Below are 26,056 nucleotides of genomic sequence, written 5' to 3' on the forward strand. Positions count from 1 at the left end.
CGCACCCGGTGGGTGGCGGGCGGCGGCAGGAGGAGGGGGCCCGTTGCGCGCCGCGGGGTCCGCCCAGCGCCGCCGCTGCACGGGCTGCGGCAGGAAAGGAGCGGCGGCTCCTCGGAGGAGGAGGAGGAGGAGGAGAAGGAAGGGAGGGAGGGGGGGGTCCCTCGGAGCGGAGCCGGCCGCAGCGAGAGGCGCGGCGGGGCGGGGTGGGCGCAGGAGGCGTGGAGGGGACCGCGGCGGGCGCGGAGCGGCGCGGCGCGGCGGGCGCGTGCCATGCGCGGCGCGGAGCGGCGGGCGCGGCAGCTGGCGGCTCGCTCGCTGGCTCAGCATGCGCGGGCTGTGCCGCCGCCTCTGCCTGGTGGCCGCCGTGCTGGGGCTGTGCGGGGGCAGCAGGAACTGCCCCGACCTCATCGTGGACCGCTGCCTCTGCGCCGCCGAGCGCTCCAAGGGACCCGGCCGCCCGGCCCTCCGCATCAAAGTGGTCTGCAGCGGCGGCGACTTGGTGGAAACTTTGCAGCCCGCCGTGCTGCCCAACCGCACCGTGTCCCTGTGAGTACGGCCCGCGGGGCAGCGCGCACCTGGTGGCGGCCGCCCCGGGATTCCCCCCGCGGGAGGCGCTGGCGGAGGGTGCGCCGAAGGAGAGCGGGGTGTGTTGGGGGAGGCGCAGCCCGGGGCGCGGGGGGACCCCTCGGTGCGGCCGTGCCCGCTGCCGCGGGAGCGGGCAGAACCGCTCCGCGCCGACAGTAAACCTGGCCCGGCTTTTAAACAGTACAAGAGAGTTTGGGGTTTTCGTGTTGTCAGTTTGGAAACTCCTGCTGGCGTTTTGGTCGAGCTGGGGAAGCTGGGCTTGCTGTGATGTAAGTTGCACGCTGCCGTCTATGGTGGTTTGGGAAGTGTCAGTGGTGGCGGAGCTGATGGAGCTCGCCGGTGCACCTTTCCGCCAGCCACGGGATGGGCTCGAACTTTCCGGGCAATACATGAGCGGTATCTGTAATGGCAAGCTGCTCTCTGAAGTTCTGTGTTAATTGTTTTTCCCCTTCTCTCTCGTCTCCTCTAAATAAAGTTTGGAATTTGGTGTTTCCTTTTTTAACGAGAGTTTGTAAACAGCCATTTGAAACGACCAAATCTCCAATGTTGTTCTGAGTTGTCTGGTAATTGAAAGTGACTCACAGTTTGGTGTTCTGCTTTTTTTTTTTTTTTCCTCCTTTTTCCTCAAGTGACTTGGAAATAGGTTATGATGTTGCCTGTTGCACTAAGCTAAACCTGAATAAATGGCATGTATTGTAAGTAAAGTAGTAGAACTTTTTGTAACTGTGTCATCAAGTATAGGTGAAAGTAATGTCCCTGTAATGGACCCAAGCAGCAATAGCTCTGTGACATTTACCCTTTAGATCATGCACATATCAACAGATCTTTTACTGTTGAATTTAGTTCTGTTGACAATTCCTGCTGTGAACATCTCCACTGTTCACTGCGTTTTCTTTCAAGTCAACACTTTTAGGAGACAACTGATAAAGATAGTAATTTATAACATCTGGGGAGCTTGTACTTATAAGTGTACAGATGTGCTGCATACGCTTCAGTTCAGTGTTAGCTATAACTGGTGAGTGACTTGATGCTGATTAGCTGTACACTGGTTATTCTTTTGGGAAAATTTTGCTTGTTAATAGACATAATAACTACGCTTCCTGCTGGATTTTAATAGGCTGGTTTACAATAAGGTTATTGCGTCAACATAAGTTTTGACCTAGATGATAAATTCACTGCTACTTTTGTAGTTTATATGGCTGGATATATAGTTTGTACTGCTCAAAAAGTATAAAATGTCAGCATCTTGGGCAAGCAGAAACCTTTTTTCCTCCATTCCTTAAAGATCTGTAGAAACTCTCATGCTCAGCATATCTACAAATATTTTTCTTCTTAAGCATAGATTTAGAGAGGGTTTTTTTTAAGAAACTTTTCTTTTGACGAGGTACGTACCAGTAGATGAATCCAGCTGACCACAAGATCACCAGAAGTATGTATTTGCTGTAATGAAAAGAAATTGAATTGGAAACAGAAGTGAGAAAAGATGAATGAGGGAGGTGTTGCATTTGAAGTGGTCGGTGGGAAGATTTGATCACTTAGACATATGATTTAAGGCACCAGAAGCAAACTTGATGCTGTCACCCTAAACGTGCATTTCAGGTAACATTTGCTCACACTTAGTAGAGCAATAACATGTTAGTTTTTTTAAACTTAATTACAAATAGCCGTTGACCTGAGATCTGATTAGCTGTCCTTAGTTGACATAAAACATATAAACCATTGTTTTTTATTGTATTTCACTTGTATCACCTGAAATTACCCCTTTCCTCTTAATATCTGTCTCGTCAGGGTGTTTTTCTTCTTCTCAATGAGTAAATTTAAGGCTAAATCTTGAACATAGAAAGGGAAAAGTTCAAATTCTGTGTTAGGGACATAATAATTTTCAGTAGCTGGAACATAAAGATGACAATTTGATTGAATGTGTCAAAGATTTTTCCAGGAGAAACTGTTTTTGATGGATTAGATTACACTTGTGAGATTTGGCCAGCTGCAGAAAATAATGATAAAAAGCTCAAATACTAGCACTCTTACATTTGTTTTTGTAGCTGCATGGAAGGCTTTATTTAAAGAGAATATTCTAGTAGACACTGCCTGCTTCCATTCAGTTTTATGGGCCCACAGAGAGAAAGAGAGCTTTAACATATGGAATATAGCCTTTTGGATTGCTTTAACAATTAAGAAATATAGAGGTGAATAAAGGAATGTGTGTTCAGATGCAGTAACACTTCAATAAAACAATGTAACAAACAGTTTGTTTTTTTGGGGGCCAGATTAAGTAATCTTCTAATATATATATATTTGCTATATAGAGAAGCTGCTTCTCTAGTGCTACTTTCTTTTGGAGGGGAAAATCAAAACTCTCTTAACTGTTCTGCAAAGATGACAGGAATTACCTCTGCCGTATCTCTTAAGCCATAAAGGGATGAAGTTGTGGATGTGTAAGACCATATACATGCTAGGTAATGTTACTTATCAGCAAATTTAAGAAGTTATGATTTGTTAGTTTAATATTTTTTTTCACCTTGGCTGAGTTTGATGATATAGGCTCTTCATGGCATGTGTGTGCTAAAAGAATTGCCACTTAAAATACTGACACAGTCACACACAGTGACTACAAACTAGTGTGAAGTCAGTGAAGAAATGCTTATTCTTGACAGTTTTGGACCAGTTATTTCCAGCTTACAAGGTGGGGAAGTTTCCATAGTTCGTTTGAAATCATGTGAACACTAGAGCTGTTCAGTACGGTCTGAATGCTCCCAATAACAAACAATCACACTAGAAATAAAATCAAAATATAACCTGATAAAGCAACTGTCCTCTCCTCTTGTTTCATTTTAAACACCAAAACCAACAAAATCTCCTTGTTTTGGGCTCTGTTTCCCTGTCTTCATTTAGTATTTTACTACTTTGGAAATGAGCTTCGAGTGCTTAGTGCAGATCAAAAGAAAAAACTTAGCTGTAGGTTCACAAAGTATTTGCATGTATTTTGTTAAAAGGAATTCTAGCCCTTATTGATTTGCAGCATGTATTTCTGTGCCTTGTATATTAGGCAGGGGTGGAGTAAGGGAGTTGCTCTTCCATGAAGAGTAAAGCTATTGAATCACTAAATTAGGGGATCCGCTCTCCCCACTTTGCTCTTGGTTGGTGTGGAAGCGTAGATACAACAAAGAGGAGTCGTATCCCTTCAGGAGAATACAATTTTCTCAGTTTAGACTTTATGGCTGAATAATTGGGAATTCTTACATTGAATCATTATTTTCCTTTTTTTTTTTTTTTGTAAATTGTGTGATTAGGTTGTTGAAGTGTAACTCTAGAGGAAAAGATTATTTGCAGTTTTCTTTCTCTTCTGTGCTAATGGAAATTTTAGTTGTTAAACTTTTGACTGACTTGCTGAAATTTGGGCTATATGGAATATGACAGTAAAAATTCTTTTGCCACTTTTTGCAGTGCGGAAAGCCTGCAATTTGAAATTTCAGGGATTAGCAGATTAGATTCTCTTCTGAGTTATTCCATGTAAACTGGACAGTATATCAGAAGGTTACTTACTATCTGTACTTCTTTTTTTTTTCCTGTCAAGTGGTGTCAAAAAGTTTATGCTTTTAGTCTTAGAAGTTCTCAGTTCATTACATGTCTAGATATCACTGGGCAGAACATACTTTGAAGTTACAACTACCATCAGTTTCTGATAGTGGCTTCACTATTTTTTTTCCCTCTCTCTTAATTCAGAAGGAAGTCCAACATTTATATCGAAAGTTGTTATTCTTACAAATTTTACCCACAGATACTTCTATGGAAGTCTTCTGTTTTAACTGTCGTGGTAGAAATGAAGAAAAGTTAAGGTAGTGTATGGCTCATAGCAATTCTGTATCATATAGGAATCTCTGTATTTTCATATCTATGCATTTCTTTTGACTTTGAATCGGAGGTTGTCTCAAATTCCTCAGATTCTCAATTTCAGAGTGAGGCTACATGACTCCAGTGGTAATCCATAGGCATAATATGTATGTAGGGGCTTTCATCTTCAAAGCACTTCACAAACATTAACTGATCTTCCGAAAGCAGCATTGCCCTGCTTTTCTCTGTCCCAAAATTACTTTTATGTCACATTCATTTATGTTATGTCTACTGGAATTTATTCAAAGTTATTATATTACTGTATTTGTTTCATGTCCAGTCTAGTCTTTTACACTCCTACAGTCAGTTTAGGATATATTAATATGGTTTATTTAATATAAGCATCTTGCTGTAAAAAGAGATCACAAAAATGTTCTTTATGTCCCAAAGAGCTTAGAGTTTAAGCTGGACAAAGCAAACAAAGCAAGAATTGAGGAAAGAGTGAACGAGAAATATTATCATGAGTTTTAAGACAGAGAGATAAAACTACTCATCTTTATTGGTGTGAGATTTCACGCGATATTGCTAATTCGTACCTAACAGTTGTTAAAAAGGTAGGCTAATTCTCATTATAAAGGTTTTCACACACATTTTGACTTGGGTTAGCTTCATGTGTTCACTCAAAGTGGCAGAAAGAAAAAAAAAAAACCCACCAGGTTTCCTGCTCCATTATTTATATGTGTATGCATATTTATACACGCTTTCTCCAAAACTCTTTAAAAAAAAAAAAAAGCCAGTTTGTTGTGAAAGAAACTCCTAACATAAAACAAACTGGCATAAAATACACATAAGACTTGGAAGGTCGGGGACAGATGGTTGGGGAGAGCAGTATAAAGAGAAGAGAAAAACACTAGAGATGAAAAGTCTTCAGATATTTGTCTAATCTTCCTTGATAGTTTATGATATAGATTCAGCTAGAGTGGCCATGAAGTACCACAATAGAAAATACTTGGGTTTTCTTTATGTTATTTCTAAAGAGGGAATATCTACACCTGAATTCTCTTGTTTACTTGTCAATACCAGGAAGTCCTATGACCACTTTCAAATTATGACTTTCATTTGACGAAACAGATGAATTGGCATTAGTGGAAGTTTTGACATGAGTGGAGGGTGAAACATTTCTGTTACAGCAAATAGGACTTTCTTTGCAAATAATGTCCAAAATACAAGAAAGATTGCTTTTATAGTTACCAGATTAATTTAAAGTTACATAAATCATATTCAGATTTGTCTCCCTATTTATTCTTACTAATCTGTGAATGTCATAAGGTGGAACAGTGCCATGTGTCTTCTTGCTGCTTTTTCAATGTAACTTTTTTTATGTTCTCAATGTAACTTTTTTTTGAGGAATGCAGTTTGTGCAAGAGAAGGGGATGAGAATTTTTGGAATCAGATAAAATTATTTTACACTAGTTGAATGTTGAATAGTTCATTAATTTGGTAATTTCATGTAGAAACCAAGCCCTCTTTTTGCTGCATACAGGGAAACTTCCAGTATTGTGGTCTTACACTTAGTTTCATTCCAGAGGTAAAAATAAACTAGTGAGGATGGACAGAAGGATAGCAATGCATGTGGGAAGGGAGTTTTATCATTTAAGTGTATATGTGATACCTATTGAGAAGTCCTCAATGAAGTTGGGGTTTTATGATATGGTATAATTTGTCAGCTGGCTAGCTACTGACCTTGTTTGCCTTAAGCAGGAAGAAATTTAGTATATGTCACTGGCTCCTTTTTCTTGGTGTGGATTTTTTGGTTTGTTTGTTTGTTTTGTAAGTTGGCCTAGTATTCAAATGGCTTATTTAATTTTAACTATCAGAAGATACACACCACAGAAATTTGCTTCTCAAGTGTTGATATTCTCATCTGTTGCAGTGAGGTAGTGGCCACAGAGAAGGTGATTTATGTATGTGGAATTTCCCTTTATAGGAAGCTGCATGAGTTGCTGCCCCTTGGGACTAAAGTACTGTCAGCCCTTAAAATGGACTGTTCTTTAAAGATTTGAAAATGTAGCTCTTGTTTTTGTTTGAGAAGACATACTGAAATGTTGTCTCAAAATACATTTTTCTTTCCTTGTCGCCTTCTAAATATCCTGACAGCATTATAAGATGTGAGGTGAGGTGAAGAGAGGGAAGTGATGGAGTGATGGGGAGAGAGAGATGAAGAAGGGGAAAAGACTTCCTTGTAACGGGTCTGAATAGCCAGAAGGAAAGGGTCTGAAGAATGTTATTAAAATGAAACTCTAAATACATTATCCTTTTTCTGCATCTTAAGAGGTTTTAAATCACAAATCTTACTTAATTGTCTGACGCAGTACAGCAATAGGGTCATATTAACCCCTGTGACTCTGGAAGCCCATTTATTTCTTTGCCATTACCACAGACCCAGAAAATTTTGGGGCCGAAGTAGCCAGAATAACACTGCTTTCATGTGTGAAGTTTCTCTCTATATGGGACCCTCTGTCATTACAGATTTTGCAGCTGTTGGATCCAAACTTGTTCCAGATGATCCATCTCTACTTTCCTTACTACTGTCTTTTCTCCTGTTTTTTATGATACAGAGCTGGCATAAATCTGAAAGTCAAAGGGCAGAGCATCCTTACTGAGGCAGAAGTTCTGCTCTAACAACCAGGAGGAAACATACATTCATGTATGTGAAGCTTACGCACTTCCTTCGTGCATATCTGAGAGTCAGAGCTTTGTGCCAGCTTGTTTTTTCTCTACTTAATAATATTTGTGCATATTTTCAAGAATCGCTGTTTGTGCTATTTGACTTTGATTTCTGAGGAAAATTTGCCAATTGATTTCTAAGCTTCCTCCTTTTCCATCTTCCTCATAGACTATCCAAACCCTCACAGCACTGAAGCGTTCAGACCATGAAAAGGTTGGCTATGTTCTTCTTTAATCAACTGTGATTCACTCTGATCAATCGCAAGCTCACTGTCTAGTTCTAGAATTCCCAAATACAACTTGGCTAAAAACTGTGTTATTTATAATATTAACTTTTTTTTTTTTCCATCTACTTTGGCAATTGCGTAATACAGGGAACACAGTTCAGGCTTCGTTCCTATTTTTGTGGCAATGTGCCATTCTTCACCCTTCTCTTAAAATCAGTTCCAACTGTGTTTTCATGCCTGGGACTGATTTGGGAGTACCCTGAAGGCACGGTTAGTCGTATGAAAATTCTGCTTTTTCAATTACAGACCTACAGACTTGTTGACAGTTTCTTTTCTGTACTTAGTTGGGTATAATCTTATCTGAACAGCAGTATGTCAAATGTATAAACTGTTCTGCCAATAAAGTAAGCACACAGTAGTCTATGGGTATTATGCTCATAGACCTATAAATCTTTGCAAAAACCTGAGATTTATTCCTAGATAGTATAGAATTTAGATTTACTGATAGCTAAGCATAAGAAGCAAATTCTTTTAAACTTATATTTTAAGCTTTCCTTTGGTAAGTGACTGTCTTTTGAAATGGCTATTCATCAAAACCCATGAAGGTATAAAGGCACTGGCATGCATTAAGGTATCATTATGGTTTTTGAGTAACCTGATAAGTCAAGGCCTCCAAATTCGAAATTATGGACATTTATGTTTCTCCTTGTTTATTGAAGAATTACTGTGATTTCTTCCTTCTATTAGCAATCAAGACAGCGTCTCCCCATAAAACCCTTCTCTTTATGTTATGGGGTAGACTGTCCCAGAGAGTGCATGTTTTATAGACAAAAGTATAAATTGGGAGGGTTAAGGGTTTTATGTGTACGATAACTTGAGAAAAGAACAAATTACATCATAGAATGGAAAATAAGGTTAAAACTGGTATTAACCAAATCAGACCTGGAAAATTTGAAGAAAAGTATAGATTTAATGAACGGAAGACTTGACACTACTATATATTAGTAGTTCCCTGGCAACAGTTATTTTGATATCTGCATTACGAATTAGTGTGCATGGTATCAGTTTCTTTGAGAGCAGAGGGGTGGAAGAAGAGCATAACCTGTTTGTGAGCAACTTTATTAATACAGTAGGTTTAATAGAAATTTTGGAGTAAGTACACTGAAATGCTAGGAAAGTGTCCATTTCTAATGGAATATCCTAACAACCTGGTGCAACAGGAAACTTACCAGCATTTAACAAAGAGAGAGAAGAAAAAGAAAAGTTACTACCAATTTTGAGGAATCAAATTTACCAGCACTTGAATTTTTACATATTAACCTGTGTCCTATCAGGGGAACTTTGCATGCTAGAAGAAATGCTTAATTCTCTTTGTCTTCCATGGGCCATCCTCTGTGCATGGAAACATCTACTGTTATTCCCAGAACCTTTTAATGCTGCACTTTCCTTTTATTATTACATTGATACCTCTCCACATTTTTTCCTTCTGTCCGCACCTTATTTTTGTTTACTCCTTGTATGTATTACACACCTGTTTTTTTTTTTTTTTACTCCCTCCTTATCAGCTCTGCTCTTGGTTCTCTGATAAGCTCCATTTCTCTGCCAGTCTGCACTTTCACTGCTGTGTGCTGCCGCCTCTGCTTCCAGCTCAGTCTCCACCACTTATTTAGTCTTACATGACTTTCCAGTTCCTACTCCTTTTCTAAAACACTCCATTACGTCTTCGCTCATCACCTTTGATCCTTGACTCATTTTATCCTTCTCTTCTGAACTTACTGAGTGGAACTGAAATGAGTGAGGATATGGGTCCTCAGAGAGATCTGAATTAAGTTCTGGAGTTCAGCGGTGCCTGGAATTGGGGCCAGGCAGATGGAGTTGATCCTATTACACAACTTTCAAACAAGAAAAACATTTCAATCCCTAGCTCTGCCTCCTTACAGAGCTTATCACTAAAACTGCAGCCAGTGGAGTCTGAATGTGGTTATGTCAAGCACTAATTTTATACTGGCCCACCAAGCACATTGCTGATGATCAGAGGGAATAGTCACAATGAACAGATTTGTTTTCCACCTCCGGAATTGTGTATTGTTTAGAAGGGGAGAGGTTCCAGTTTTCTCTATGTTTTTGTGACAAGATTCAAACAGTATTGCAACCATCCTTCCAAAACTGCAAAATGTGTATAATGCAAATAATTATAGCGATAAAGATGAAATCTTAATGTGAGCTGTTATTCTCATTGCAGTTCCTGAGCCAGAAAACTAAACTTTTCAATATGTAGGCAAATCTAAGCTTAAGGGACTGCATTCCTTTCCCCTGTGTTATAGCTAGTATTATTCACATTTTAGGTTTATCATATAGCTCTATCTTAAATTAGATCAAGTTAATGAACTGTTCTCAGCTCTGGCTGTAGCAGTTGACAAATCCATACTAATTTTGCAAAAGCCACAGTTTTCCATCCGTTCTACGTATGGGATGCAGGAAAGGAAATAGTCAAAATGCACAAAATAAAGCATGCTTTCCATTGGAAGAAAACAATGTTATTCCCTCGGTAAGTAATGAATGTCATCATTATAAGGCTTTTGTGTTGGGCACACATTTTGTGAATCGTATTGTACCAACATTTTCATCGTTCAACTTATTTATTATTAGAGTCCCTGATGGAGTCATACATCATCTCATCTATGGCAAGATAATTATCTCTAGAGGGAGAAGGGTAAAATTTTGTTGTATTATGCTTCAGGTAACTCTTCAAAGTACGGTATTGTGATTGTTTAAAGGAATTAGGATTACACGGTGCTCAGAAAACAGAGTGAAGCTGTGGGAGTTACGACACCAGATATTCAGGTAGCTGTTAAACTACTGGTGCATGTGAGAATAATATCTGTAGTTAGTTTCTTTATGGGGAGTTTTTCCTCCATGTTTAGTAACAACAAACTCTCAGAAAGGTAATCTGCCCTTTCCCTTGGTTATATCATATAGGAGTCTTGTGGAGGGCAGTTGCATACTTTGTTCCTTTAATGTTGTGAGACTTTGGGTAAGAATGTAGGTCCACCCAGTGCAAGCAGGAAACCATATTTAAAGCTGGTTTTCTTTCTGATGGTCATGCTTTCCTTTCCTTTCTTTAGCAACAGTGTGAATAAAGTCACATCAAGAATGTAGGATTTGAGGATTTGTTTTTTGTGGACCCTAAGTATACCTGAGGAAGAGCAGAGGAGGACAACATCTGACATATGAACATCAGAAAATGACATGATGTCAATCATAGATGTTTGGTACCTATCTAATTGTATGATTTAACATGTGTATTAAATTAATGCCAGCTGCAGCTCATGTTAAATAAAGACTTGCCTGGCACATTTATATATGTACTAGTCCTCATGGAGCTATAGCAGATATTCTAGCACTAATATCTTTAGTTTAAACAGAAAAAGAAACAAAGAGATTTGCAGAAAAAGAGAAAATAACTTTTCTAACAGTTTTCTTTGTCTTTCCCTTTACTTTTATAACAAAAGGATGAATAATGAAATTCAAAACACTTAAAATGTGGGGAAAAAACCAACATTAATGGTCATTTATTGTTGTACTATTCATAATTCACTCCACGTTCTGCACAATTGCATGTTATAAATAACAATATAAAGAGTCAACAATATAGATTGATGAAGCAAAAAATAACCATAAGAGCTAAACAAATGTAATAAATTCTAATCTAATCTTCTGCATTTACAGCAAATGAAGTTACCACTTTAAGGTACTTCATGCTTATTGATTATCATTATAAACCTGTTTCTAATAAACTATTCTTTCTGAAACAATTTTTATTTATTAATTTATGCCTATATTTAATAACTATTCCATTAGTGAATTGGTCCATAAACTGGTCTTTGTAACAATTTTACACAGTTAAACAGTAACTTGCTGACTAAGACGAAAATTTTTTTTTAAATAAATAATACAGCAGTATTGGTAACTGCACAAAATGGCTTTAAATGAAAACATCCTCATATTTTTTCATGTATTGTTAGTAAGTCTAAGGGAGTTGGTTGCTTGAACTTCCCTGTAACTAAATACTTTTTATTTTCTGTAGGTACCTTTGAAGATCTCAGGTCAACTATTTGGTATCATTATGGCTACTTTACAAATGGAATACTTGGTTACCAAGCTATTTGGTAATGAAGAGGGGTTAGATGCCAAGCCCCAGTTTGGAATAGATTAGAGCAAATAATTTTTTAATGCTAGCTTTCCAGAGTACTGCTTTAGCTGAAGCAGAGTGATTGTTTTAAACAAATAAAATCCCTCAAGTAATAATTTATTAAATAGCACTGAAGTCAAGTGGGGTTTTTTTTGGTGTTTTTTCGTGTTTGGTGTGTTTTTGTTTTTTTTTTTTCCTCTGAAAGTAGCTGTCAAAATGGTGGTATTGAATTGTATGTTGAGCCAGTGGTTCCATATGATTAGTTTTTCTATAAGCCTTTTCGGTTGGTTGGTGTTTCTTTTTTGGAATTGGAATAGCTAATAAAGCTTTGGAAGAAGCTTTAGGCTGGAAAACTGGGGCAGCTGGGTTCCCTATCTGTTTTTACTTACTGCTTTGCTGTTTTGTATGAATTTTCAGTTTTTAATATTGTTTTAGAATCTGTAAAAATATGATACATGAATTTTTAAAATGTTTATAGTTACAAAGCTTTTCATTTTCTGCAGTTTGGACCATCAGTAAAAATACAAGTGGCTGTCCTGGACAAGACCAAACAGTCACGGTGTAGCCCAGTAGCGTGTCTCCAGTTTAAGTGTTTAAGAGCATTTGCCTAGGGTAGAGTAGCACTGTGATATTTCCCACAAGGATCATCTACTCTCCATCCTAACTGAGAGTTGTAGTTCCTGTGCATTTAATTTAACAAAATGGATTGTTCTTCCGCAGCCTGGTACAGCCCCCGACTCGAGAACCCGTGCCAACTCCCTGCATTTGGAGCATCCGGGGGCAAGAAGTATCACAGCTCAACAGTGTGCTGGCAAGGAACATCCTCCTTTTGTTTATTTCTGAGTTTCAAGAGTTTAAAACTCTTTCTAATTTGTTTCATCCAGAGCTAACGTGGTTATCAAATTCAGGAAAATGGACCACATTCTGTCTGTAAAGGGGAAGCTTGACACTGTGCTTTTCTCTTGTTATCATTAGTCAGTAAGCTGAAAGGTGAGGGAGTGATGAAATTTCAAGAAGTAAAATTAATATATACTATTAATAGTATGCTTTCTTGTATGTAATCAGCATTGTGTTTAATTTGTGAAAAGAGAGCAGTGATAAAACTTTTTTTATAACCAAAGTCATTACATTTCACTCAGTCCTTGGGGAAATGCGTTGGTCGTCCAGGGGAAAAAAAAGAAACTCTCGTCCTGCTCTTAATGTTTTGAATTAATGACAAATGAATAAAAGCTTAAAGTCAGCTTTCTCATTGGTTGGCCTAGTTTTCTTGTGGCAGATTGATAGATTTTTCTGCTTCCCTCTATATTCCTGAACAATAAGTGCATCTTCAATTTTCCTTGTGTGTTGAGGCCAATATTTCGTGCTTTGTTTAGTTATTGGCACTATGGAAAGGAGAGAGGGAGAAGGTGTGACTGACAGAAAAAACTATTAAATTGCCTTAACAGCATGCCAGTGAAAAAAGATTTTTTGGGAGGTAAATGGCTTTAAAAGGTAGAGAGTGCTGGTTGATCGGTCCTTTTTATTATTCTTTTTTTATCTGTTAAAAATAATTTTGATTGGTATTGATGCTGCCAGTGTACTTGTTCAGAACAGCAAGGTTCTGCTGATAGCCACTTTGCTTGAGTTAAGCTTCAGTTTTGTCTGTGTATTCTTTAGTTCACGCTTCTAAGCTTTACAACGTGCTAATAATAGTTTAGTAGATTTTGATACTTATTGAGTATGGGTCACCACTATTCATCTGAGACTGGGAGGAAATGGTTGAAAGGGACTAGAAGCAGAAAAATTCACATTTTGAGCTTGAATTTTTTGATTGGGGGGAAACAAAGCTAAACATATTGACAATGTTATTTTAAACTGGATTACTCTTTTTAGCTGATCTAGAAGTCTTGTTGTAACGCTTCCTCCTCGAGATTGTCTCTCCACATTATCTCTGGTGGATATGCATGAGGCTGGTGCTCTCCGAACATCTATTGATTTATGTAGACTGGACACAAAACCTGTGTTTCATCCCTGTCTCTGGGCTTAGGGGTGGCTGCTCTGCTTTCTCCTTTTAGTTGTCACTTTGTTCTGCACCATTTTCCTGATTTCTTGCCTTACTACTGCTTTTTAATGTGGGGATTTGGAGTGTTTCTGGGGTTGTGAGGTTTGTTTGTTTGTGTTTTACCCTGTAAATTATGGGAGCCACCTTCCAAGAACTGAGCAGCAGGATAGTCCTGTCCCTGAGCCTTTAGTGGGAAAGCCTTTACCACTGTTGACTGCTCGAGGTGCCTAATGTCTGCCTCCTAGAAGGGGAGATGGTTAGAAACAGAGTTATAAGGTACCTACACCCCATCAGCTGGATTGATACTTTTTACAACAGGGTGAAATGCTTAAAATTCAGATCACTTCTTCCCAGTATTGATCTGTGTGAATACTTTGAAGATTTACAGACCTTGCAGAGGAGATCCTGCCCAGTTGTCAGAGACAGATCTGCTCTGCTGAGCATTTTCTACATGTCTGGACAAACGTGTCCGTTGCTGACGGTGAGTTAGAGTCAACGGCCATCCTGCAGCTGCAGAGGGACTGTGGGACTTGTCCTCACTGATGGGCTCCCCAGCCCAGAATGAGTGTGGTTATAGGAAAGTGGCTGCTCGCTTTGGACTTGCAAGTGTTAGCTTCAAATAGTATTTTTTGTCTGGTTTTACACTATATTGTAATAGAGGCTATTCTGCAGAAAAAAACGTGCTGATCACCACGCAAGTAACATTTTACTGAGGTTGCTTTGCCAGTGCTTAAAAGAATAATGGATGAGGGGCAGGGATGAAAGTATGAATTGATGTCTTGGACTTATAAATGCTCTATTAGCTGTCGTAGTCTTTTCCTCCTCTACTTTTCTGTGATAAGACGACTCCTTTAAAATCAAGATATAATTCAGTATTGTTAAATGCTAAGTGAAAAAGGGTGTGTGGACCATTTTAAATTTACTTACGTGTTGGTTGACTCTGAACTAAACACTTGTTATCTTTAGGAGTGATACTCTGGAGGAATGATGCAGCCCATGAAAATGATAGCTCAGCAGCGATCAACATGAGTAACAGAACAAAACATCTTGTTCCCACTGTGTAAGCGCACAGTGGTGCATCTTCATCTTGGACACTGTGTACAGTTCTGGATCTTGCATGCCAAAAAGGGCCTAACAGAACAGGAAAAGGTACAGAGATGTGCAGAGTTCTGAAAAAGCTTGTGTGCGAGGAATGATGAATAGCTGAGGGAGTCTTATCTTAATAGCCTCTATGGTATGTTAAAAGTGAATAGGGAAGGTTATTCACTCTTTTCCATAGCATAAGACTGAGGAGGCAACAAATTATTGGATTGGAGTTTCGTAGGAAATAAAAAGTAATTCTTCATGGCTCACATGGGTTGGCTGAAGAGCTTCTTGCTGTAGTTTTTATATTTGTGTATCTTCTCTTGACTACTGTCAACGATAGGACAGTGAGCTAAATAGGCTTCTATCTGACCTGCTCCTGGGAGTTTGTTGCTGTTCTGTATGTTTATTCATGATCCAAATGGAATATAAAAAGTTCTCAGAAGACAGAGTTGGGAGGAATGATTACAGACTGGGGCGGTTCTGTAGAGTAACCAGGATCACTTGGCGAGCTGGACTCGATAGATCAGCATTCATTTTTAACATGGCCAAGGACGTTGTCATGTATCCAGAACAAAGAAAGTAGTTTGCACTTGCATGTTCCAGAAAACAGTTCCAAAATTTTGTCACTGAAAAGCAGTTAATTATAATGGTGCATAATCAGTTAAACATCTGTTCCTGGTGTGATATTACTAAAAGTGCACTGATAATATTGTCTTGCATCCAAAAGCAGGGAATAAAAAGCAGAATTAAGGAGCGAGTATTACTTTTTGCTTGCTGCTACTGAGAAAAAGTTGATGATATAAATATATTTTAAAATTTCAAGGCTGCTTTAAGAACTAGAAAGTATGTACTGTATCCTTAAATGTCTTCTCATAAATCGCTTTTACTTGTTTAAGAGGTTATTTGAACGTGTCCCATAGGTGTGTACACAGAAAAAAGATGTCTGATATCAAAGATAATTTAATTTGAAAATAATGAGATACAGTCATCAAGAGCACAAACCAAATGCATTGAGAATAAGAATGTCAGTGGAAATCTAAGTGAGAGTAATTAACCTTTGGAAGACATAGGAACTGTGATGGATACTTCATTCCTTCTTAATTTAAAGACTGGATATTGTAAAAGCTCAACAAGAAGTTAGTGGCTTGACGTGGCTTTTAATGGGAGAGGTTCTTGTGACATGATCACATTGGTCCCTTCTGAGTATTACAGTAAATGAACTGGTGAAAATCTACTTCTAGTATGTATTCACACATACTTACATGAATACTACCAAAGCCATGATTTAAGTTTTTTTTGGGGTACAGACATAGAAATACTAAGAGAATCTGTGCAATGTTCCTTTTCGAATGGGAGAAGCTGAATCTAGTATTATCCTTGTAAAAAAGTGACTCATTTTTTTAACACAGAAGTAGAATCATGGTAGTATCAAAATAATTTTGTTGACTGTACAGTAGTACACTGTGTATTTAGAAATACTCAACACTGAATAGTTTCCAAGTGTCTTTTGGCTTGACACTGGCAAACATGTTCACCAGGTGTACTTCATCTGTGAATAGTTCTGCTTTGAATTCTGCCAAATACTCTGACTCTAATTTAACTCTTGAGATGTTGAACCCAGTGATTTTAATGGTATTTATTATTTGATGTTTCCCAACTACTTAAATTTCTCCTTCAAATTTGATCCTCACCACTTTATCTACAAAATATTGACACAAAAAAGTTATTAGCATAAGAAGTTGCAGTTTAAAAATAGTCAGACTGTGTCCACATGCTTCTTTAATGAACTGTATGTCTGTTTTCCCTGTCTGTTGCTGCCAGTAGGATTTTTATTGGATGGTGGGTGTTGGTAAAAGGATGCTACTAAAAACCAGTATAGCTCTAAGTCAGTGTATAGCAGCTTTATTGCAGAGATGAAAGTCATGAAGAGCTTTGTGATTTGAATGTTACCATCCTTTGATCTTTAAGTTACTCATTAAGTTTAATGTTTCTGTAGCTACTGTTTTTAAAGTCTTCCTCTGTACTCTGTATTTTAAATTAAAAAAAAAAAAAAAGAAGTTATTTCTGTAATTTGGCACTGTTTCTTTCCTGTACTAGGAAGTGTGACCTTTTGGCCATATTAAAAAGATTTCCTCTTGGTCTTTCTTAGTGGTTTTTTTTTAATAATTTATTCAACAATGAAAGTAGTATGTTATAATTTATAAAGACAGGCTAAACAAGTTAGATGTCTGCTCTTTCCACATCACTTTCAATCAAGTTTACAGCTAGTTGGAGAACCTACAACTACAGCTTGCATGTGTGAAAGTAGTATGTTTTACGTACTGAAATGACAACTGTTTGAAAGAACATATTAATCACTCTGAGGATTCACTGGTAAATTCTTATGTAATCTAGGATTATTTTTGTATTATTGGTGGATAATCTCTTGTATAAAAGGTATATACATTATATTATACTAAAATTCTAAATCCAGATGAGTAATCCAAGGTATTAGGGGAAAGGAGAAATCTTCATGCTGACAATGCTTTAATCACGAAAGCTTTCTAGACAGTTAAATTACTGTTGCTTCAGTTTGTGAAGTAAAGGTATTTGGAAAGGGTTTCACAACGCAGCTACCTTTCAACTTTCTGCTGTGTAAAACATCACCACTAATAATTTAGAATTAAATTAGAATGTGATGCATAGCTGCTGAGTGGGAGAGGTTATGCTTAAAAATAAAAATAAATAAAAAAATACACTTAAACCACTTAACACCAGCAAGCATTTTTCTCCTCAGTAACTTAAAACTGCATGACTGACTTTTCCTAGACAATGTGCAAACTATTATAAAAGTATTCAAGAGCAAAGCCTTTGCCAGAATTCAGTAGCAGGATCTTGAAATGTTTTTATGGCATCCATGCTGCAGGCATTAAAGGAAGCTGCTGTTCCCCTGCTCTGTTCAGAGCTCTTCACTTCATCCGTAGTGTCTTCAGATGCTATTCTGATGCTGGTAAAAATGATTGTTGCCCGTTTTTGCAAATAGGTAGCGTTTTCACAGAAAAAGCCTTTTGAAGTGACATCAGTTTAATGGCACCTTTAATGAGACCTGTATGTGACCGTTTTATGGTACAGAGCATGTATGATCAAAGATCCTTAGTTTTATTTAATGCAATATGTATTTATACACCATTTTGATGGAGTATATATCCAAATGTTATTGCCAATAAATCTTGAGAACAGCCAAGCTGAGAAAATACAAACTGACAATAGGAGCTGGCGCATGAGTAGCAAAATTTATACCCTAGGGATTTCTAATAATATAAAAAGATATTGAATAACTTAAACTGTTGCGGCCGAAGACGGGGAAGCAAGACGCATCAATATGATGAGTAAAAAGGCTTCAGCTTTATTCTGTGATACTGCTCTTTTTATAGCATAGCTCGGTTCTGTGCACGCTTTCATGCGCTGTACTTAGCAAGCTAATTGGTCTAGCACTACTGTTCACGCGACAAGCACGAGTATGATACACACTGTGATTGGATAGAGATTTCTACGTTTGTTACAATATTTTACTATTTTTGCAGTTAGTATGTTTTGCTCAGAATCTTGTTTTTCATAGTTTCATCCTTCTTGTTTTTCCCAGGGACAGTGTGTTTTTCACAGCTTCAACCTACCTTCTTATCTCAAGGACAGTGTTCTTTTTATATTCGCTGATACACATTCCTTACTGTTAACACTTGGGCTGCAACATCTCCCCCTCTTTTTTCAAAAACGGCGTGCGCTATAGCTGACAAGCGTTGGGTCATACATTGCATTAAGCATGGTCCAAAAAGCAAGAGAAAGCCTAACAACAAAAGAGGCCCCAAGCACGTTTTGATGAGATCTCTCATCCAACCATCTATTCCCCAGGAAGTCAACCATCCATCGATGCCATCTACCTCTTTCAAGGCATGTAGTTTGTCCTTTAGTTGTTTAAGTTTTCTATGCACTGACTCTCCTGGACCTGTTAAATTCATACAACACATTCCTTCGATCTCTTCGCAACCATGCCCATGGGCTAAAAGCAAATAGTCAATCGCTGCTCTGTTTTGCAATACTGCATGATTGACACTTTCTACATCTTTCGTTAATTCATCTAGAATGCTGGATGTTAAGTTTATCTCGTCACGAGCCCAGCAACCTAGTTGTTTTGCTAAGGTGAGCGCTTTTGCTGCTGCTAACCCTGGGAAAAGTGTGGAGGCAGCTACTCGTCCAAATTCACTCCAAAACGTGGGATTGCCTACACTGCTACAGTCTAGATCATGTAGGCTTCTTTTTCTCCTGGTGTGATTTTCACTCCATTCTCTTAATAGGGATATATTGGGATGGAATAAGGCTAGTTGGCCTAAATAACAAGGACTTCCTTCTGGTTGTTTTGGAATGCCATTCCATGCCCTGTCTCTACAAATTAAGAAAATTCTTTCGGGCAACCTTCGAGGTTCAGTAATGTTGCTGCCATTGCAGCTCGAGTATAGAAAGCGAATTACCGATACGCTGTCAAGATTAGAATCTAAGGTTGCCCATAGTTTCCTGTTTTTATTCAAGTTGTTTGGGTCTAATGGCAAAAATGAAAACCATCCTCCTATTTTCCCAGCGGTAGTGTTTGCATGCATGCTACCAAGCAGGTCTAATTCTTCTGGATCAGACTGGAGGGAAGCATTAAGTGCATGAATAAGCCGGCATTGTACTGCTCCGTCATACTGTTGAGGGGTCGCTCTATAGATTGTTGTGGTATTGAAGTTGCTATATGTTAGGTTAGTGGTGTTTACTAGCCCTCTAAAGGCTGCCACTTTCCATGTTGGTACTCCTATGAGACAGGTACGGAATGGGTTTCCAATACCACCCAGGGCTAGGCAAATTGATGACTGGTTTGTTTTGTTGGCAATGGTTACCCAAATGTTGTCTCTCGGGCTGATGGAGTTGATTCCGTAGGTCATTTGGCACCACACTAAGATTCCTGTTACTATAGGTATTGTCTTACCAATAAACTCCTCCATCCTTGTCATGATGTCTACACTGCTTCTGATATCTGGTACCCATCACTTGTGTCTTTTGTGCTACTTCTACAACAGTCAGTAGTTTTTGTAACCTAAAAGCTGCGTGTGCTAATATAGCTTCTTCTGCACTCTCAAACAACGCAGTTAACCTTTGTCATGAAGCGTTCTCTATTCTAAGCCAAGCAGCAAGCGCCTGGTATGGGTTAATATCTAAAGCGCGTCTACAATCTGCACAGCCTTGCACTGTGTCACGTTGCGATTCATGACATATGCGACTACAACCTCCACACTCTATAGTTATAACCTGTAACCTTCTACATCTACACCTACAGTGCGTTACCGGGTATAATTTTGCAACTTTGCGCGTGCGTATTAAACTACGGATAAAGGCAAAATCTATCTCGTCTAGATCAGAGTCGTCTAATATGTTCTTTGGAAGATTTAGCACTTCTTCTATTCTTCTGCAGAGAGGTCCGAGTCTTTGGGAACTCCTGGATTGCCTCTGCCTTCGCCTTTCAGTTCGCGCGTTGGGGGACATCTCCCCCTCTTTTTTCAAAATGGCAGCGAGTCGCTTTACATCTTGATGGCACCGTTCAACAATAGCCTGACCCGTGCTGTTGTACGGAACACCTTTTCTATGTTCAATTCCCCAATCCGCTACAAATGCAGCACATGCTGTTCCTGTGTATGCAGGAGCATTGTCTGTTTTGATGACTTGTGGTAAGCCAAGGGCAGCAAATGCTGAAAGCCAATGTTGTTTTACACATCGGAAGGCGGTAGAAGGCGCTGGTGTCACCCATACAGCTCTGCTGCAAGTGTCCACGGTGACGTGGATATGGCGCAGTGGACCAAAGGTGGGAAACTCAGTTACATCAGTTTGCCACGCTCCTCTTGGTTGCAATCCTCGAGGGTTGGTGCCTTGCAGCGACGATGGCACGGGCTTGTGCTCGCGACAGTGCAAACTCTTTCTGAAGAGGTCAAGCAGATCGGTGAAAAAATTTGTGTGATCGATCAGTGACAGCGTTGCCCTTTTTTTTTTCTTGCACGAATAAAACTCTGTGTAGGAGACCGGCAATTTCAGTTACTAGCATATTGTTTTGGTACAGCTTTGCAAAAGCAGTTTCTAGCATACTACTTCCCTTTCCGAGGGCCTTACTATTTCCACTATACCCAAGATTTCGCTGAGCAGGAGGGTGTCAATCGGCAGGGTCGTCGTGGAGAAGGGAGGCAGGCACGGCACCTTCAGGGCGTCCCCTGTTTATCCACACAGTGTGCTCTGCAGCCTCCCTCAGCTCCGCTCTGAGCCATCCCTTTTCACCCTTAGCAGAGTCTATGACAAAGGTACTGACACGGCGTTGCCGCACGCGTGGCCAGTGCGTGCAACAAGGCTGCCCAGTATGTGCTCTGCCGGCTAACAGCGATTTTTGCGAATCGCAACATGTTGTTCAATAACAATCCTCCTAGCTTCTCTTTTCAAAGTTACGTGCTTACAACTAAGTCCAGTTAGTAATTCTTTGTCATTAATTTGGTACCAGTTAATTCTTTTCCTTCCAGTAGCTACGGGTGGAATCCATACACTTTCCGATCGGAGAAAAGACACAAAGCATATATACAAGCAACTTTCACACACATAATATACCTAACAATGAGAAACATAAGAACAGTTGATATATTAACATGAAATCTTCTATTACAAGTCTGTCCATTTGAACCATTCTCTTCATTCGGTGTTTCTGTGATCTCTGCTTGCTCTGCTAATTCTTGGATCTCCCCTTCTCTATTTGTAGTTTCAAAAGTCCTGGTTGGCTTTACGTTTCTTGCTGGTAACCACTATGGACCTGTGGGAAGAACACAAACATACCCTCTTCCCCCTGTAAGCAGAGGCGCAGGGCCATCCCATGAGTTGAGTCCAGCTTCTTATAACATGCTGTTGATTTTTCTGCAAAAATGGCACTGGGTTTAAAATTGTGATCCACAGCCATAGTATGTTGCCTAGAAGCAGACAAATTAAGAAAATTTAAAACATATGTGGCTTTGTCCAAGGATTCTTGCGGGGAAATATACGGAAGACTGCCCCTTTTTGTTTATCAAACATTCGTTTTAACGTTAAATGAGTTTGTTCAATAACAGCTTGTCCCATAGGTGAATGAGGGATACTGGTAGTGTGAGTCACTCTCCAATCCTGAAAAAAGGCACCATACTGGATCACTGTTTGTCCCAATTTTCTTTGGTACTCCCATGGTTTTCTTCAGTGTGAGCAGTAGCAACAACAAGGGCAGAAAACATATCAACAGTTACATGCACATATTTAGATCGATTAGACAATTGAATATAAGTAATATCAGTTTGCCATAATTCATTGGCACATAAACCTGTTGGATTTACTCCTGCTGGAGTATTTGAAGGCACAATACATTGACGGTCAAGGTAGGCACGTACAATTTGCTAAGCTTGATTTACTGTCTGACCTGACAGAGAGCATCATCTACTACCAATTGACAAACTGTAGGCCTATTCATCATTCCTTGAAGCAGTACAATCCAATGATATTGTTGCGTGGGTCGTTCATTGTTAAGCACTGGAACTGAAAAGGCAAATCTAGGACAATCGTTAGGGTGCAAATAAATAAAAAAGTAAAAAGGTGAAATAACCCAATCTTCTAAATCAATTGCCATCAAATGCTAACATTCTGGAATCATAGTAGGATTTGGTACACCCGGTTGTAATGCACCCATTGGTGAAATGATTGTATTAATAGCTCTTAAATCTTCTAACATAAATCTCCATTTTCCTGATTTCTTTGGGGTAACAAATATTGGAGGGAATTATATGTCCTAATTTGAGCTGTTCATTGACTAATTTTTGAGCTCAGTCCAGTCGCTCACCTTTTAGTGGCCACTGACCAACTCAGACCGGCTTGCCAGCTTGAGTCAGGGCTGGACATCAGTGATGTGTGCTAAAAATTTGAGGTTAGCCTCACATTCCAGTGATTCAACAAATCCCGACCTCATAATGTACACGGGACATCAAAAACATATGGTTTCAAAACAGCTTGTTTGTTACCTGGGCCTACTACTAACAAGGTCTGTGCACTCTGCTGTGGGATCTGTGTTCCACCTACTCCGATCACAGCTGCCAGGGCTTGTATCAGAGGCCGAGAGGGCGGCCAGTCAGGATTTTTCACTATAGATACATCAGCCCCTGTGTCAACTAGGCCAGAAAAGCCTCCCCATTAATGATTACTGTTAAAGGAGGCTGTGCAGCTGTGACTGTCTGTGTCCAAAATTCTTTTGTGATAGCAGAGTGACCTTTATTATTGTTATATAGGCAGCTTTTATAGATTATTACTCTAGCCATGATGTGTCCACGCGGCCCTCACCCAACTGTGATTGATTACAAACAATAGTGCACGCACCTATTTTAATTTTACTATTGGCTATGCCTAAAAGGAGCTATTTTTTACTTGCTAAACTAAACATCATTTTCTCACACACTCTATATCAACTTCCCAAACTCCTCATGTCAACTTCTCACACTCCCTGCACCAGCTGTTCACACTCCCTTTTCTTTCTCATCCTCTTTATCGGTGTTTCCCAACTTCAGAAAAGAGCACAGGCTTAAATCATCAAGGTCAAACCTCAACTGTAGCTGTGTGTATGATGCCACAACTCCCCCTTTTTTGTTTTTCTGTGACCATTACTTGATGAACCGTACTCTGTACCGTCTGCTGGGAGTGTGACAATAGGCAGGGGGTGATTATTACTATGCATAAAAGAACTACTAGCAATATAATGTCTGCTTTACTAAAGATTTTAACCATCCTGTCAATTAAGAGCATTGATAAGGCAGAAGCTGTAGCATTAATTTGTTTTGCAAGCTAGCAACCCAACTTATTCAGTGTAGTTAACACCTGTGCCACTCCAACTCCTGGTGCAAATATTGAAGCTGCAATGATTTTAGCTGGTTCCCAAAATTTTGCTTTATAGTGTTCCGAGCCTACATTGTGACACGCCTTTACTAAATCTGCAATTGTTTTTGCCCGATTTCTGATAAGATCAAGAGCTCGTTGGCAGTCTGTGTTAGCATTTTCAATGGCTGACTGGAATACCAACACATCTGCAGTAGCCAGATTTTCTGTTTATCTCTGAACTGCCATTTGTAGCTGATCAAAGAAATGCTCATAAGGTTCCTGTGCTCCCTGCCGAATGGAAGCAAAGGAAGCCTCCCCTGTCCCAAAAATCAGGGACACGTCTTAATGCTCTCGTAGCCAATTCAGTCAGCTGTTGGAAAGCCACTTGCTGTAACCCTGCCTGTGCCTAATTTTGACATGAGTGACATTTTATTCATCCCAAAATGTTTAGCTCTCGATTTAAGAGATTTAACACCTATAACACCTTAGCTATTGTTTCATTGGGAGATTTCCCCATCATTCCTCTTTCTTGTTTCAAAAGCATATTCTCCAAAGTACCATGTGCGTATTCTATGATTGGTTGCCCAGTAGGATTGTAAGAAATACCAGCAACATGCTTAATACTTTATGATGACAAAATACATATGTCTGATAAGAAGTGTATGCCAAAGTTCCTGCGAGCGTAAACCACGAAGATTAACACCATTCACTGGTGGCACGATCGTATTTTGACAGGTACTACACAATTGTACAATTGAGCGGGCTTGCTCTCTTGTTATACCAAATTGTCACCTAATAGCATTAGCATTCTGATGGTAGAAGTCATGCAAGATGTTTCCCTGCACGAGCGAGTTTGGTACCAGAGCTGCACTCGTGAGAGGCTCAGCTCGCCTGTTCCCTTCTGCTATAGGCCCTGGAAGCGTGGTGTGCGCTCGCAGATGTACAATGGAATGTGCATGTTTACGGTTTTGCAACACTGATATTAACTGTTGAAATTGCTGGAACAAAAGAGGATTAGTTATTTCCCGCGATGCCGATCGAGACGATCCAAGTTACGATGTGCTGTCTCGCGGTACAACCTGGGCCCCGGGCCTCAGCCGGGCGGGGGGGTGGGGCCAATCGGCCGCTCTCCAGGCGCGGCCGACGGGTGGGGGGGCAGCAGCGGCGGGGGGGGGGGGGGGGGGGGGGGGGGGGGGGGGGTCAGCCCTCCCTCGCCTCAGCCGGGCGGGGTGGCGATGACGACCCAGCAGCCCTGTGCCGCCCCCTCCCTTGTTGTTGTTGCTCTTGTTGTTGTTACCGCAGCTCCGGCCGCTCGCGCTCCGTAAGCGCCGCCGCCCCCTCCCGCCGAGGGGACCATCAGCCGCGAACGAACCGGCGCAGCGGGGCCCGCCGCGCGTCTCCGTCCTTTCCAGCCGTGGTTCGTTCCTGCACACGAGCGGCAGCGCCGAGGCAAACGCCGCCCGCGGCCCCGGCCGGCAGCAGCAGCGGCGTTCCCGGGGCGCCGCCGGGCGCGGTGGGCGGCGCGGCGCGGGGGTGCCGGCGTACCGACTTCGTTGGAAGAGGGGGAAAGAAATAAGTCTGTCTTTCGTTCGGGGCCCTGGATCAAAAGATTCGATGATGACTTTTCCAGGCCGGCAGCATCCCCACAGGTGGCTGCACGCCAAAGTTTAACGTCTATAGTGTCCCAAGTCCTTGTCATGTATATATTTGAAGAGCTTGCCTCCGGTACATGGGCTGATACCCAAACCAGGAGTACCGGGAGTTTTATCAAGTTAGAACTGTTAGTAGTGCTGGTTTCTCTAGCACTTCGTCCCAGTCGCTTACCTCCTCCTGTTGAGGCAGTTGTTGCTTATTTGTGTTTTTTTGTGGGTTTTTTTTTTTTGTTTTTTTTTTTTTTTTCTTTTTTTTTTTGCTTTTTTTTTTGGTTTTTTTTTTTTTTGTTTGTTTTTCAGTCGCTTACTTCTTTTGCATACCCCCCTGCAATCAGGGGCCAATATCTTTTTCCAAGTTTTAGTCCACGCTCCTCTAAGAAGCTTTTCAACAACGACAATGCAACGTCCCGTTCCATCATCTCATTCCCAGGCTGTCATTGAAGCATTCCCCATCCCGAACCAGACCTCGGTCTGCCTGACTCACCGGTCAGTCCGTAGCGCTACGATTCCGCCTCTCTCGGGTCGTCCGCCTCTCGGGCTATTCCGCCTCTCTCGGGCTATCCGCCTCTCTCGGGCTATCCGCCTCTCTTGGGCGCCGGGATGGCCGTCCTCTCTCTCGTCCGCGTTGTGGTCGTTGAAAACCCTCTTGATCACGTCGGGGTCACCAGATGTTGCGGCCGAAGACGGGGAAGCAAGACGCATCAATATGATGAGTAAAAAGGCTTCAGCTTTATTCTGTGATACTGCTCTTTTTATAGCATAGCTCGGTTCTGTGCACGCTTTCATG

General features: G+C 40.4%; 1 protein-coding gene across 1 annotated transcript in view; it reads left to right on the plus strand.

Moving 5' to 3' along the window:
- The first annotated feature begins 325 nt into the window (after positions 1-325).
- The window catches only part of LOC104378168 (adhesion G protein-coupled receptor A3-like), a 293,441-nt gene continuing 267,710 nt past the window's right edge, over positions 326-26,056 (plus strand). Inside the window, exon 1 of the mRNA XM_086616497.1 lies at positions 326-546. Within this exon, the coding sequence (XP_086472623.1) occupies positions 326-546 (221 nt within the window). The remainder of the gene's footprint in view (positions 547-26,056) is intronic.

This window comes from Tauraco erythrolophus, chromosome 9 (genome assembly GCF_009769465.1).
Source record: "Tauraco erythrolophus isolate bTauEry1 chromosome 9, bTauEry1.pri, whole genome shotgun sequence".
Classification (NCBI taxonomy): domain Eukaryota; kingdom Metazoa; phylum Chordata; class Aves; order Musophagiformes; family Musophagidae; genus Tauraco; species Tauraco erythrolophus.